A 15072-nucleotide genomic window follows, 5' to 3' on the forward strand; every position below is an offset into this window, starting at 1 on the left:
CTAATACTTAATGATTTGGAGCATTTTTTTCCCTGCTTGGTTACTGAGAATTAAAATTTCTTCTTTTGAAAACACATCTTTTGACCATTCATTATTTGGGGAGTGGCTCTTAGAAATTTAAATCAGTTCCATATATACTTTGGTAGGAAGACTTTTATCTGAGAAATTTGATGCAGAAAAGTACTTTCACCTGTTCAACACCTGTTGAAATCTGTTGAGGATCAATCTTTGCTATACTCCATTAATCCAGATCACAGCCCCTCCACAGTTTACTAGAATAGTTTTATAGGTTGTAATCTATAGCATCATCTGTTGACCAATATTATGTTGTTGACCCTCTCTTTATTTGAGAGTGGCTTGTTGCTGAACATATATTCTGAGTCTTTCAAGATTATACTCCCGTCATTTTTTTCCTTTTTTATTTTAGCTCTTGAAACTCTTCTGAAGGTTTTAACTTCAATTTTTCCTGTTATAGTAGAAAGGGAAGACTGGTGGAAACTACCAGCAGGGCAGTCCAAGAAAGTATTCTTCTTAGTATTTTACACAGTACCATATGCTTACTAGGTGCTTAATATAGTTCCTAAATTTGTATGGTTCAAAAAGCTCCTTAATGCACCTTCTACATTTGTAGGGTCAGAATTTTCCTGACCTTATATTAACTTGTGCTTTTATTATAGATGAAAGTATTCTGACTTGTTGAGAACCTTAAGGCAAATCACTGGGGAAGAGGCAGTGGGATTTTAAAGAATGATACAAGATGTAAGGTACTTAAAGATTTGCAAACATTTTACATGTTGTTTCATTTGTGAGATAGGTATTAGAGGTATTATTAATAATCAAAGAGAGGTGATGTAACTTGCCCTTGTTCACACTTGTCTGGCAGAATTTGAACACAAGTCTTATGTTTCTCAGTACTTTCTCTATTTTAAAATTAGAATAGTTAATATTTTAAAATATATTAGCTAGCTAGCATTTTTGTAATGCTTTATAGTCATAATCAATTAATAAACATATTAAACACCTACTATGTGCCAGGCACTGTGCTGAGAAAAAGGTGGTATTATCTTTCTTATTTTATAGGAAACAGATTTAGAGAGGCAAATGGACTCTCCCATGGCCTCACAGTAAGTGTTATAGACATGGTTTCAAACTAAGGTATTTCTTGACTCTCTGCCCAAAAGCTCATCCTACTACATTACTCCACTTCTTATATTCCAATGAATATAGAAAACAAGAGAGTAATGTACCATATTTCAAAAGAGACTTAAAGAGTACTTCTATTTAAATCCTACTCTGATGCCTCCTTGTAGCACGAGACAATCTTGGATTCTGAACACTACTTTTCTTTAGAACATAAAGATCCTTGAGTGAAGAGTTAGTGTCTTTTTTACTCAGAATCCTCAGATATGGTTGGTGCTTAATATGAATTTAATTAAAAGCCCTATCAGGTTGGTGAGTTATGAAGACTGGGCCAGTGATTAAGATAACCAACTACAGGGAAGCTATCATGAAAAGAATAACCATACATATCAATTCATATACTTTCATGGGGTTATGTTCTTTCTCTGGGGAGGGACTACCCACTTTGATGAAATCACTGATCTTTTGAGCTATTAAAAAGGATGTTAAATTCTGGTTTGAGTGAGCTAGTCAATAGGTTGGGGGGTTTAGCGGCATGAAAAGGAGGGATTGCTGATATACTTCTGATTAATAACATTAGTAGCACTGAAGGAGCTTGTCTAAAGAGACTTGAAAGGTAATGACAGGGAAATAGAATTTGTTTCTTTGCTGCCCTTATTGTTCTCCAGATCCTAAGAAAATAAAAATTTTTATACTACAGTTGAGATTAGTGTTAAAATTTCCTCCCTTCCCCCAACTACTCGTGGTCTTTTTTTTTTTTTTTAACTAATTTTTTGAATGGACATTGCTGTTACATCTGTTCTCCTTTAGTTTGCAGTGAAGACGAGGATATTATATTGAAGGTACCCTACTATTTTCTGAGATTGATGAATGGTAGAGGATTCCCTTTTCCCTAGTGAGAAGAAGCTGGTCTTGTACTGAATAATTTCCAGGTTTGTTTCCTTCTTTTCAGGAATGAAAAAAAAAATCGAAAAGCAAGTAGGGTCATATCCTTCTACTTCATCCTACTTGGCTAAATCTTGCTTCAAACCAGAACACATGTAAACTGCCTCAACATTTTCTTAGGGTCCAAGAGAGATGTCTAGTTCGTCCTTTCATTTTACAGATGAGGAAACTGAGACCTCTAAAGAGTGAACTAGGTCACAAGGGGGAGGGGCAAAGAGGCTCCCCCCTTCCCCTTTCTCCCCCCCCCCCCAGCTCTTTCCACCACACCCTCTGCTTTCTTCTCCCTTCTGTCAGTCTTAGCCCTTCCCTCTAAGTCTGTCAATCAACCAGCCAGTCTACTAGCGGTTATTAAGAGGTTACTCTGTTCCATTACTGTATATCATTACTGTTTTGACTGGTCCTTGCAAAAGTTCTGCGGGTCCACTGGATTGGGGTGGGATGAGGAACAGAACCTTTTGCTCATTAAAGACTCCGACAAACTTTGAATCGATTGCCTGTCTGTGCAGTGGCTAGGTTTTGTTTTAAAAAATTTCCCCTTCTGTTCTTTAAAAAAAAAAAAAAAATCCCTAGGGTGTCCTGTAGGCCAGCGCTATTATCCTATGAAAAGATGGGGGGGGGGGCGGGAATATGGGAAGACTGTTCTAACCGTGGGTGGCAAATTCTCCGTAGGCAGCCGAGACTCTCTCCTCTGGGGCTGGTGCTCATTTGTGTGGGTGGGACCATGAATTGGTAATTGGGTTTGAACGAACCTCCTGGAAGGGGCTGGGAGATAAGATTTGTTTTAGCGGCTGGCCTAGAAGTCTGCCCGAGTGTGGAAAACAAACAATTGCCAACTCCCCTTCTGTGGCTTTTAAAATCCGCGGTTTGCTTTAAAACGGACATTGTTTTTCTTTAATTCCGTCTCGGCCAGGAGGCTATCTTTCATCTGCTAGATAAGCGATTCTGAAAAGTGTAATTTTAGCTAAGACTTTTCTCCTGGGGTGAGGTGGGGGAACGGCTGGAGGGGGAAAAATTTGGAAAGGTTTTGGGAGTTATGATAGGAATTTTGTAGTTTGGGAGGAGTGGAATATTTTTTTCTGCACTGAAGACTCGACCGCATCGTAATTCCTTTTTAAATTTTTACTTTGTACCATGTATGGCATGATTGGGTGAGATCAGACTGGGTGACACGTTGGAGCTTAGGTGGCTCTCAGAGAATGGAGGTGCCAGCCGAGTTAGAAAGGGGGTACTACTCTACCTCTGATTTGGGGCTTCCCGGCACCTCCTCTGCAGCTTTTAAAAGAGAAGCGAGGATACAAACTTCTGCAGGATCTGGAATCATCTCACGGTACAGGGAAGCGCTCTAGTATGCGTGCACCCACCTCTACACTGGGGGAGGGGGGAGGGTAGGAAGAAGGGAGCTTTGAGGACCCTTTGAGGGTCGGTATAGGTTCCTTCCTTTTTCTCCTTTTTCTCTTTTCTTTCCGAGTCTCCCGCCCCGACCCCCACCGTAGAAAGGGAAAGTGCTGTGGCTCTTCGGGAGCAGCGTCACCCCCCTTTCAGGTCCCCACCCCCGCCAGCCCAAGGGGCATAGGGAGAAGTGAAGGAGGAGAGGAGCCGGAGCCGGCTGGGGAAATCTCCTTTGCGTGATCCCAGAGTGGAACTGGGCTAGGACATGGAGCTGAGGTAACCGAAGGAGGAGAGAAAGGGGGCCGGAGGGTGACAGCCTTCTTCTTCCGCAGGGCAGCCTCTACCTCCTCCTCCCAGCTTGCCGCCCCAGACGAGAACAGCGAGCCCTGTGCTCCTCTTCCCCAGTTAGTCTCACTGCAGCTCTAGTCGCGGCTGCCTGCCGGCGGCCCAGCCCACGTTTTCTCTCTCTCCGACTCCCTCCCCCCCCTTTGCTTTCCCCTCCCCTCCCCTCCCCTTTCTTCCCCCCTCCTCTTTCCTGGTCATGTGTCGCCTTTTTTTGTTTGCAGTGGAAACAATTTATCGCTCTTCTGCGAGCCTTGGCCCCCAAACGCGGCCGATCTCGAGTGGGGAGATCGGACGGGCCGGGGAGGGGGCGGGGGAGAGGAAAGAAAGGAGGCCGACTGCAGCAGGTCCCATGTCTCTCTCTTACCCTTCTCTCCCCTTCCTCCTCCTTCTCTTCCCGCTTCTGTTCCTCACGACCACCTCCTCCCTCGCTACTGCCTGCTGCACATTGTTAGCCAGGGGAGGAAGCGATGTGCACTTCCATCAGATGAAAGTTTGTAACCTCACGCCCAAGGGCAGCGGTGGAATCTAATCCCACCTTCCATCCCCTTCCCTCTCCCCACCCCACCCTGACCCTACCCCCCGCTGGAGCCAGGTAAGTTTATTTCAAGCTTTTACAGGCGTCCAGGGTGGGAGGTAGATCGGGGTAGGTGGGGGGAGGAGGAGGGAAGGAAAGTGAAGCTGGGGCCCAGAGGGATGGGCCGGAGATGGTGAAGGACCAACTCGAGTGTTTTAATGTCTGAAGGTGGTCCTCACCCGTCTGCAGCTGGGCATCGGGGTGGGGTAGGGAAGGATGTTTTCTCTGGGGTGCGGAATGCGGCTGGGTTGGCCCAAGTGAGGAAGAGAACCCCAGCAGAGCTAAGTTGGTTGGTCTAGAGAGTTTCCTGACCCGACGTACAGGATGTTTTCCTATTGCTTCGATTTCCGAAAAAAAAAAGAAAGAAAAGAAAAAGAAAGAGTCCCCTTCAGAAACAGACAAGAATTGGCATTGTGTGAAGAGGACCGGGATCTCAGTCATTCACACTGGAGTCTGGGGTGCATAGGGGTGGAGAAAACGGACCCCAAGATAACAAGAAATGTGCCTAACAAAGATTTTTTTTCTGTCTCTTTAAAAAAACAAAAACAAAACAAAACAAAACCAAAACTGTCCAGCTTTGCCGTGGGCAAAAGAGAATAAGTCTCCTGAAACGTTACTCAGCTACCCAGGCCCAAGTACCCCCTTCTCTATCAGATTTCCTTGGGGGCATGATAAGTTGGGGGGCTGTATTTATTTTTATGACATGCAACCCTTAAGGCCAATAAAATGTTTATGACATCTGACCAGCAGTGAAGGTATGTGAGCTCGCAACTGCCCTATGTGTGGGGAATAAGAGCAGTTTCCCCGTCTCCTAGCAACCCGACTGATTGACTCTCAGCCCAGCCAATCGCTGCCTTCATTGTTCCCCTTCAAATGTTTTTGACAAGTACAGTAGAAGGGAATCCAGAGTGTGCGCGCGCGCAGCTAGGGAGGGGTGGGAATGGAGTTGCCCCTGGCCCCACAAACTCTCGGACTCCGTTAGCTTTGCTATTGAAATATCTGTCACCCTCCTCCTCCCTCCCACCTCCTCTTTCTAAATCCCATAGTGAACACCTGTTGAGGGCTCAACATTTTAATGTGCCTGTCAGTTATTGTAAAAAAAATTTTTAGAAGTAGGCAAGAAACAAGCTTTTCTAAAGCAGTTTACTTTTTTTTTTTTTTTTAAAGCAAGACATAAAAAAAGGAGGGTATAATATAGATAATTCAAAAAAGAAAAGTTTTAAAGGGGTCACCACTGAATAACTATTGACTTATCTTGTGGAACAGCTTAATTGGCAGCAGATTAAAAAAATGTTTGCTTAACTGCATACTCCCTCTTTTTCTCCCCGCCCCCCCCATTTCTCTAGAATAGGGAGGGAAAAAGATTTGGTTAGTGCTGTAGTTAGACAAGAATAATGGAAAAATCCTCAGCTGTGGTTTCTGGAAAATGTGTTTTAAACCAATCTTAGAGGTCAAGGGCCTTGCACACAGTTGCTATAAAATGCATGATTTGTAGGTATGTAGTTGGGTTGAATGGTTGGGGGGAGCTAAAAGGAAGGCTATGGAAATATAGACAAAGCAAAGAAATACAAGGTTATTGGACCCTGCTTCCTTGTTCTTTATTTTTGTAAACTTATTTTTGAAGTATCATTTAAAGAAAGAAACTATTATTGCTGGCCTCTGAAAATGTTTGTTTAAAACAAAAGAAAACATGGAGAATAGCTTGTTCATTCCTTTGGGAAGCTACTGACAAATAAGCAAATTAAACAGAAAGAGAGCAGCATGTTGTCATAGCAACAGTGCAATTAAATTACTTTACTGTCAGCCATGATATAATTTTCCTGTTTAGAAGCTCATGAGACATAAAACTTTCATTTGGAGCTCAAGTTGACTTGAGCTAGAATAGTTGATCTAGCTTTTTCCCCTTTAAGGAGTAGGAAGTTACATTTGTTCACCAGAAATTCAGATATTTGGTGTGAACTCTAAGATCTTTGAGAAAACCCACATTTGATCTAATTATAAAGAAAAAAATTCCAGGTTATTGTAGAATTCCTTCCTCTTGCCCACTCTAGTTGTTTCCGTTTAGCGGGAATAAAACGTACCTTTTGTAGACAAAATTTCATTCTTGTTTCCTGATTTAGGGAACTTCACATTAATGTTATGCTTTTCTTTTCAAAATAGCAGATGAAACTCATAGCTTTCTTATCCTTTTGAAGGAACAGTAGAAGTTGTTTTAGGTATTGTTCCCTTCCCATCCCTCCTCCCATTTTACAGATAAGAAAACTGAGATCCAAAGAGGAAAAAGAGACTTTATTGAAATCACAGAGAGAGTTAAGGTTTAACTGATGTAAACTTTTTGAAGTAGAAAAAAGTATTTCTTTTTTTTTTTTTTTTCCAATTCATTCAAAATAATAGTTATTAAGGCTCTCCTCTGAGTGTAGGCAGTTAGGTAGCACAGTGGATAGATAACCTATCCTGGAGTCAGGAAGACCTTAGTTCATATATGTCCTCAAACATTTATTAGTTATGTGACCCTTGTGGGCAAGTCACTTAACCACAGTTTTTTCAATTGTAAAAGGGTTGTTCTAAGTATCAAGTCAAAACATACTTGAAAATCTCTAAGCACAGTGCCTGGCACATTATAGGTGCTCTATAAAACTATGATTCCTTTCTTTTTCCTATATGTGTGTCTGTCTCTGTGTGGTAAGGGTAGCAAGTGGGTAGGCAGTCTGTTGCAGTCAGGAAGAGGTTTGTCATTCAGTAAACATTTTTACCTCAAATGTTCATAGGGACTATATGTGTCTACCTGTGGCAGAGCATTCCAAGCTCAAATTGGTGTGATCAGCCACAAGTTAGGACACACTAACTTGATTCTAACATAGTGATGCCATTTTGGTCTTCTTCAAATACAAAGGACAACAAACAACTAACCAACTATTAATCACTTACCATGTGCTTTCCTGTGGACTGTGTGTGACCTTAGTCAAGTCACTGAAATGATCATTTGCTTTAAATAGCTCTGAGAGTAGATTTGCAGAAAAAGGTGTGGACTCATTTTGGTTAGAGTTTCCTCATCCAGGGAGTTTCCTTCCATCAAAGCCAAAAGTCCAGCCCCAGTGTATGTAATATACTGGAAGAGATACAAATATAAATAAGACAGAGCCACATGGCCTCTGGGAGCTGGTTAAAGGAATAAGACTTGTCTACAGATAAATTCTAATACAAATTAGATTATAATAAGCCCATAAGAGAAATCCCAAGGGTTAAAAGATGAGGAAGAGATTCCCTTTTAGATTTGGAAAGTCAATGAATACATGTTGCTCCAGTGGAGAAATCCTTAGATCAAGTTTGGGAGTCAGAGGATCTTGGTTTATGGCCTGACTTTGCTATTTACTTACTTTTGTAATTTGACCTCCCCCTTTCTGGGTTTCCTCAGTGAGGAGGTTGTACTATATGACTGCTAAAATCTCTCTTGAGATCCAAATCCTATGATGATCTTTTGAATGTCAAAACTATTGCAGATAGTCTTTCTGTTTCTTGGTCTATTTTTTTTTTTTTTTGATAGGCTTTGGCATTTTGTGTGCCCAAAATGTATAGCTTGGGTTTCCTCCATGCCCTTTTAAACAACATACTAAAAAAAGTAACCACATCCACAAAAAAAAAAAATCTTTCAGCTATAAAACAGCAATCCAAATGTCCATGTGCATCATTTCTGCTGTGTTTCTAAACTAATGTCCGATTTTAGAAACTTCATATCTGTGTATGTCATTCTTTTGGAAACTAATTGTCACTCCTTCATTTATTTTTTTGTTGCCATTTTACTATACTCTTCTTGTTCTAGGTTACTGATAAAACTAGGGAAATATAATTGTGTAGCAATACATGTATCACTCTTGCTTCTAAAGTCACTAGTAGTTCTTCTGATCCCTCTCCTTCTCAGTGCTTTTAATTTCAATCCATGGATTCTGAATTCCTTTCATACATGCCTGAAGTTACTGCCTTTTCATTTGTAGGTCTTCTTGCCTAAGGAAATAAACCTGTCTCTTGTTTCAGTCCAGATAAGTAGGGTTCCTCCTCATTTTTCTTCAGACTATGCAGCTATACTTAAAATAAAAGATTTTCTTGTTTATGAATGGGAGAAAAACCCAAGAAAGCACTACAATCGATGTACTCTCTTGGCAGTACAATTTAATCACAATATTGTTGGGATATATTCAAAATGGGAACAGCTGAACTTAATCTGAAACAATTGCCTTAAGCTATAACACTTGTACACACATATCCACCGAAATGGAAATAAATACATATATATGTATTACATATACACATGTGTATATATGTATACATATGCATATATACCTACACATATGTGAAAGTACAGTGATGTTGTATATACAATGCAATACATAAAATAGTTAAATATTATTTTGCTTTCCTTCAGTAACATTTATTGTGGGATTTGGAGGAATGTAGACACAAGTAAGTATTCATACCAGAGAAACACAGGAAAGCAACAAGATTGAGCTCCCTAACTTTCAGCATTTATGGACTTCATCCCCTGTTCTGATACTTATTACATGGTCATCTGGCAAATCATTTTCACCTTAGTTTTCTCATCTGTAAAATGGAGATAACCTAACTTTACTTCTTATAGGATCATGAGAAAATTGTGTTGTAAAATCTAATATGTGATAGAAATATTAATTTTTGCTCTTCCTAGCTCCTGGTGATGGTGAAATCTTGGTGTTAAAAATAATAACTTATATGGGGGAGAGCGGAAGTCACTTGAATTTTAGTACAGAACCAGAAACATGTTGATATTATTCTTTGATTAGAGTGAAATTTTTCATTTTTTTATTTATCTATGCTTTATCATTAATGGTTTATGTGTATGATGTACTATTACAAATATTCTGCTGTTTCCTTTGTCATTGTTGCTATCCTATTTAAAATCACTAACTCTTCTGAATTGCAAAGGCTTCCATTTATTAGCTTTGTTATGTGAAAAATAATGTGAACATTGCTTAAAGAAATATGTCTATGTAGGGGAGTATGTGAGTGGAGATGAGGAAGAAAGGAGGGAGGAAGAAAGTTAGTTTTATATACTTTTTTATATTTACCAGCTATTTTTTTCTCTCTCAAATTTACTTTGCTAGGAGTCTCCACCTAAATGGGTCCAGTCATGCCTCCCAGTAAGAAGCCAGAGGGCTCAGGAATTAGTGTTTCCAGTGGCCTGAGCCAGTGTTACAGAAGTAGTGATTTGTCCAAGTCCCTTCATGATGACGATGACCTCGACTTTGCCTTGCCTGCCATCCGATTAGAAAAGGGGGCGATGGAAGATGAAGAGCTCACTAACTTGAACTGGTTGCATGAGAGTAAGAACTTGCTAAAAAGCTTCGGAGATTCAGTCCTCAGAAGTGTCAGCCCTGTTCAGGACATTGATGATGACACTCCTCCATCTCCTGCTCATTCTGATATGCCCTATGATGCCAGGCAGAACCCCAACTGTAAACCTCCTTATTCTTTTAGCTGCCTCATATTTATGGCCATTGAAGACTCTCCAACTAAGCGACTACCAGTAAAGGATATATACAACTGGATCTTGGAACATTTTCCATATTTTGCAAATGCACCCACAGGGTGGAAAAACTCAGTGAGACATAATTTGTCATTGAATAAGTGTTTTAAGAAAGTGGATAAAGACCGAAGCCAGGTAAGCCTTTCAAGGTCTGGAAATGATGCATATAATTCTGTTGCTGCCTCTGCTAATTTTGTTTTAATCTTCTCTGTTAAAGGGGGAAAAAAAGAAACCACATTCTTTTAAAGATCTCCTTTTAAGGGAGTGCAAGTTCACCATGCTGAAAAAACCAGCACAGTCTTTAGGATGGCCGATTATGACTTTATTTAACTCATTGTCTAGACATCCAAAAGAATTCTTCCTCATTTGTCTCCCACCCCCCCAAAGCTGGCATCCTTATGCATATTTAGTCTAACATAGTTTTAAGATACTATTGCTGAGACTACTGCTTGTATTTTCACACCATCATTACATGAATGAAATACATGTTATTACTCTTCAGTCTTTTTAGGTTAGGAATGCTTGGGTTTTGGAGTTCAAGGAAGTTCCCTATGTAGTCACTAAATGCTGAAGTTTTCATGTACCTAAGCATGTTGATCATTAAAGGTGTATATACAGAAGAAAGCTGTTGCCTGTATCTTATCTGAATTGTTAACCTGGAGAAAGGGGGAGCTGCCTGAATTCTGTCATGAAAATGAGTATTATAGAGACCTTCCTCTAAGATTTCAGAGTGCCTCTGGTATAAAGTCAAAAATAGGGAGCGTCAAGCTGCAAAAATTATTTTCTTTAACTGCTTATATGGTTGACAAGTTGTGGCTACTTTGTGTGAAACTACTAGCAGAATTGTATTCTAGAGTAACTCATATCTGAAATGTGAAGGTTTTTTTTCATCATTTATGTGGGCTCTCAGGGATAATAGGCAGACTATTTGCAGTATCAGTTGACTTGGAATAATGAGTTGAGATCTGAAGTTGAATGTCATCACTATTTACAATAAATTGCCCCTTCATTCTCTTCTTTCCCTCTTCCTTTTCCTCTTTTCCTCTTTCTTCCTTCTTCCTCTCTTCTTTTTTTCCTTCTTTTCTTTCTTCCTTTCTTCTTCCCTTCTTTCCTCCCTTCCTCCTTGCTTTTATTTCTTTCTCCTTTTCTCCCTTTTTCTTCTCTCCCTACCTCTAACCCACTTTGTTTTTGAAGTCAGTTTGGTATCAGGGATAGCTATTGTGTGGGGTTAGCTGCTATGCAGAATTTGGGCTTTAGGCTCCATGTTCTGGTTTAAAATGGAATTGGGAAACTAGGAAACTAGTTAGGTCCTGAGTGGAAGAAAACTTCATGGAGAAATGTAAAGAGCAATGGTTTTACATTTGCTTCTTGGATTTATAAAATCCATCTCACTCAGAGTTCATATTCAAGATTTTGAAAAGTTGAACACAAGGAAGAAGAAGAGGATTTAGACACTGAAGGACTAAGGCTTTGATCTCTGGCAGAAAAAGCCTGTCTAAAGTGGATAGATTTGTATATTCATAAGTGATCTACTTTCAGGTCTTTTTTTTTTTTTTTTTTTTTGAGTTCCCTGTTTTGTTGTTTTAGTCATGTCTTACACTATTCGTGATCCCATTTGGGATTCTCTTGGCTAAGAGACTTAAGTAGTTTGCTATTTCTGTCTCCAGTTCATTTTACAGATGAGGAAACTGAGGCAAACAGGGTTAAATGATTTGCCCAGAGTCACATAGCTAGTAAGTATGTGAGGTCGGATTTGAACTCAGGTCCTCCTGCCTCTATAGTTGGCACTTTATTCATTATGTCACCTAGCTTCCCTCTTTTAATTCCCTCTTTTAAAGTAGGCTTAAGGTCTGAATTTGCACTGCCTAGGACAAGCAATGGCAGATCCCATTACTCTAGTCTCCTTCAGTTTTTACGATTGTGCTTTTGACTGGTCTGCTTGCTGCACTTGGTCACTGTCATACAATTGTTCTGAGGAATTGTGGCATTTGATGCCTGAAAGTTGGGAAATTGTTAACTTCTGCAAGTGCATTAGGATTTAAGTATGGTTTTCATTAGCAAAAAAGACCGTACTCATTTTAAGCTACAATACTAGCAGCCCTGGGATTGTTTAAAGGCAGGTTCCCTGAAACAAAGAAAAAGTCATGTATTACCCTTCTAAAAGCAGAACCACTTAGAAGGAAGCTCCCCTCTCTCCCACTTCATTCAAAAAAGATGCCTCATATTATTAATTGAGCAACTTTCACCAAGATTTTCAGCCTGTTGGGAAATGTTTTTGCAGGTTGCAACATGTATGCAGCTTCATGTTTGATACATTCTATACATGTGCACAAAAGTAACTCAGTAAGCAACCTGTTCTGAAATTTAAAACAAAATTAATTCCAAAGTATGAGAAAGTTTTGGAGGATTACTTATTAGTTTTGGGAATTGAAGGCAACTGCTAGTTGGTGTTGTGTCAATATATACCCACACTGGGAGAAGCTAAACTCAGCTCCCTTCTCCTCCCACCCCCCTCAATTTCTCAGTCATGTTTACCTTGGTGCCCTTTTCAGAACAAGTTCAGATACCTACCATTGAACAAGTGTTTGTTTTAAGGACTTGAAAAGATTAGTCCTTCGATGTCTTTGAGTTTTTGCCGCCTTGTCCATTCTGACCTGTATTGACACGTTTTTGATGGGCTTCCAGGAAGCTTTGTGGTTTAGGTGTCTGTGGCCAAGATGTGTGATCCCATGAGAAGAAAGCAAGAGCTTTTGGAGGCTTCCCCCCACCCTTTTTTTTCCTTGATTATCTTGGGATCTGCTTGGGACCATTTTCAAGTATACAAAATTTCATAGGAAATAGGAATTTCATAGCATAGGAAAAATAAACCAGGGCCCCATATTTCTTTGCTAGTTAAAAGACTTGCTCTTCCTGTAAACTCATTTTTTTTTTTTTTCATCTGGAGAATTTTACTTGGCTATCTTCCTTACATAGTACTGAAATTTAGCATTGGGATAATATTTGAAATGTGTGTTGGATGACAGGAAATGAAGCTTTGTACTTGCTTCAAACCTTGAATGAAGCCATGAATGCTGCCTTGACCTATTAGACATTTCTATCCTCCTCCCCCTTTGCTGTTTGTCTAACAGAAGCTAGGTTTCTAAGTGGAAGTTAGTGCTTTGTGGCCTGGACTAATAGAGGTTTACCTGCTTCCTCCTTCCTCTCAATTGTCAATTCCTGCTCTATGAAAATTACCTTGTGTACATTTTGTATATATTTTGAAAATACTTATCCAAGCTCCTTGAGATGGAGGACTCTGATATTTGATATATTCTTAGTGCTCCTGGTAATAAGGCAGTTAGATGATAATGTAGATACATAAAGTGCTGGACCTGGAGTCAAGAAGACCTGAGTTAAAATCCAGTGTCAGACATATTAGCTGGGTGGTCCTGTTTGAGTTACTTAATCTCTGTTTATTTCAGTTTCCTTATCTATAAAATGGGTGTTGTACTAATACCTATTCTCCCTACTATTGTTGTGAGGATTGAATGAGATAATATTTGCAAAGTCCTTGGCACATCATAGTAGGCATTTAATAAATGCTTGTTTCCTTCTTTCCTGTAAGTGTTTAGTAAATGCTTGTTGATTGATACATTGACTTAGCCCTCTCTAAATGAATTTAATTTCATGTGTGTATTGCTCTGAGAGGTATAGAAACTTCTGCTTTTTACTTCACAAAAAAGTTATTCTTCAGACAAAGTTTTAAATATTAAGATTTCAAAGACTCTTGACACTATGTGGCTTGGTAGGAGAGACAATGGATTGGGACCAGAAAATAGAAAACCCATCTCTATTACTAGCTGTATGACTTTAGCAAGGGGGTTGTTTAGACTGAATGATCTTTTTTTTTTCCCCCCTGAGGCTGGGGTTAAGTGACTTGGCCAGGGTCACACAGCAGAAGTGTTAAGTGTCTGAGACCAGATTTGAACTCGGGTCCTCCTGAATTAAGGACTGGTCTTCTATCCACTTCGCCACCTAGCTGCCCCTGAATGATCTTTTTAAGTATCCTAGCTTCCCGCTATCCTGTAAATCTGTTAGTACTTCTAAAAAAGAAATAAAAGCTGGTCTTGAAGACTAGAACATACATTCATCCTCTTCTTCATCATCTGTTCCTGTTATTTTTAAACAGAATGCTGTTCAAAATACTTATCGTTTGTAAACAATAAGTCTGTCTTAGGGACTACTGAGACCTTAGTCAGAAGACAGTGTCTTTTGAGATTATGAAAGCCATTTATTTCTTTAGAGCAGAGATTCTTAATCTAGAATTATTCTTCAGGGGGTTTGTGGATAGATTTGAGAGGGGTTTATGAACTTGCTTGGGGAAAAATATGTATCTTTATTTCAATATAATTCTTTTCCTTTGTAATATATTTTATATTATGAATTTAAAATCATTGTTCTCCAAAGGTGTCCTTGGATTGCACATGAGGTCCAAGGCATAAAAAAGTTGAAGAACTTTTACATTTTTGGGTATAAGGAAACATTGGGGTCAGGCAGAAAACAAAACAACTTAATAGATTTGAGTTTTAGTTTCAGCACTGCCACTGACTCTGTGTGATCCTTTGCAAGTAATTTCAAATACTGTCTTCTTGGTCATGGAAATAAAAGTGGTGAGGCAAAATGATCTCTTCTTCTAGCCCTAAAAAACTTAAGAAAACTTTTTTTGGGGGAAATGTGTCTTCCAATGTATACCCTTCAGACAGTGGTAAACACAGGAGTTTGTATGGCAAAATCCTGTTGTTTATAGATGGTAAAGTCATTCTGTTTGCATTAAACTTATAATTGCTAGCCTCTTTACTTAATTCCCAAGTCTTTCCCAATCTGTCTTGTTTCTTCTCCCTGTGATCGGGCAAAAATTCCCACAATTCCACTTCCCAAACCCCATTGTTACTGACTTTCAAAGTATCATTTCCCTATCTCTGTGGTCAGTTATCTTTCTCTTTTCTTTCTTTCTTTTTTTTTTTTTTAATGCAAAATGGTTTGGCAGATGAGCTTGTCTCTTATGTGATAGCACCCCCATATGCTCAAAAATATGATATAATAATAGCTTTTAATCTCTCCACTTGATAAAATGAAATGGCCT

At 39.5% G+C, this 15072-nt stretch overlaps 1 protein-coding gene and 1 long non-coding RNA gene across 23 annotated transcripts in view; one reads left to right on the forward strand and one right to left on the reverse strand.

Annotated features, from left to right (window-relative positions):
- FOXN3 (forkhead box N3) overlaps nucleotides 1-15072 on the forward strand; it is a 497018-nt gene that overhangs the window by 205548 nt on the left and 276398 nt on the right. For 15 of the 22 annotated variants that reach the window (XM_074289758.1, XM_074289764.1, XM_074289761.1 and 12 more), the window contains one exon: nucleotides 9529-10085. In XM_074289758.1, the coding sequence (XP_074145859.1) occupies nucleotides 9543-10085 (543 nt within the window). In that variant the 5' untranslated portion in view covers nucleotides 9529-9542. Of the gene's footprint in view, nucleotides 1-3014; nucleotides 3037-3141; nucleotides 3413-3646; nucleotides 3751-3875; nucleotides 4412-9528; nucleotides 10086-15072 lie in introns of those variants that run through there. The other 7 variants (XM_074289770.1, XM_074289768.1, XM_074289767.1 and 4 more) reach the window with 7 other exon arrangements.
- LOC141556156 (uncharacterized) overlaps nucleotides 1-15072 on the reverse strand; it is a 74704-nt gene that overhangs the window by 6339 nt on the left and 53293 nt on the right. Inside the window, exon 2 of the long non-coding RNA XR_012486444.1 lies at nucleotides 7322-7502. This is a non-coding gene — a long non-coding RNA (uncharacterized LOC141556156). The remainder of the gene's footprint in view (nucleotides 1-7321; nucleotides 7503-15072) is intronic.

The sequence above is a fragment of the Sminthopsis crassicaudata genome, chromosome 2 (assembly GCF_048593235.1).
Source record: "Sminthopsis crassicaudata isolate SCR6 chromosome 2, ASM4859323v1, whole genome shotgun sequence".
NCBI classification, from domain to species: domain Eukaryota; kingdom Metazoa; phylum Chordata; class Mammalia; order Dasyuromorphia; family Dasyuridae; genus Sminthopsis; species Sminthopsis crassicaudata.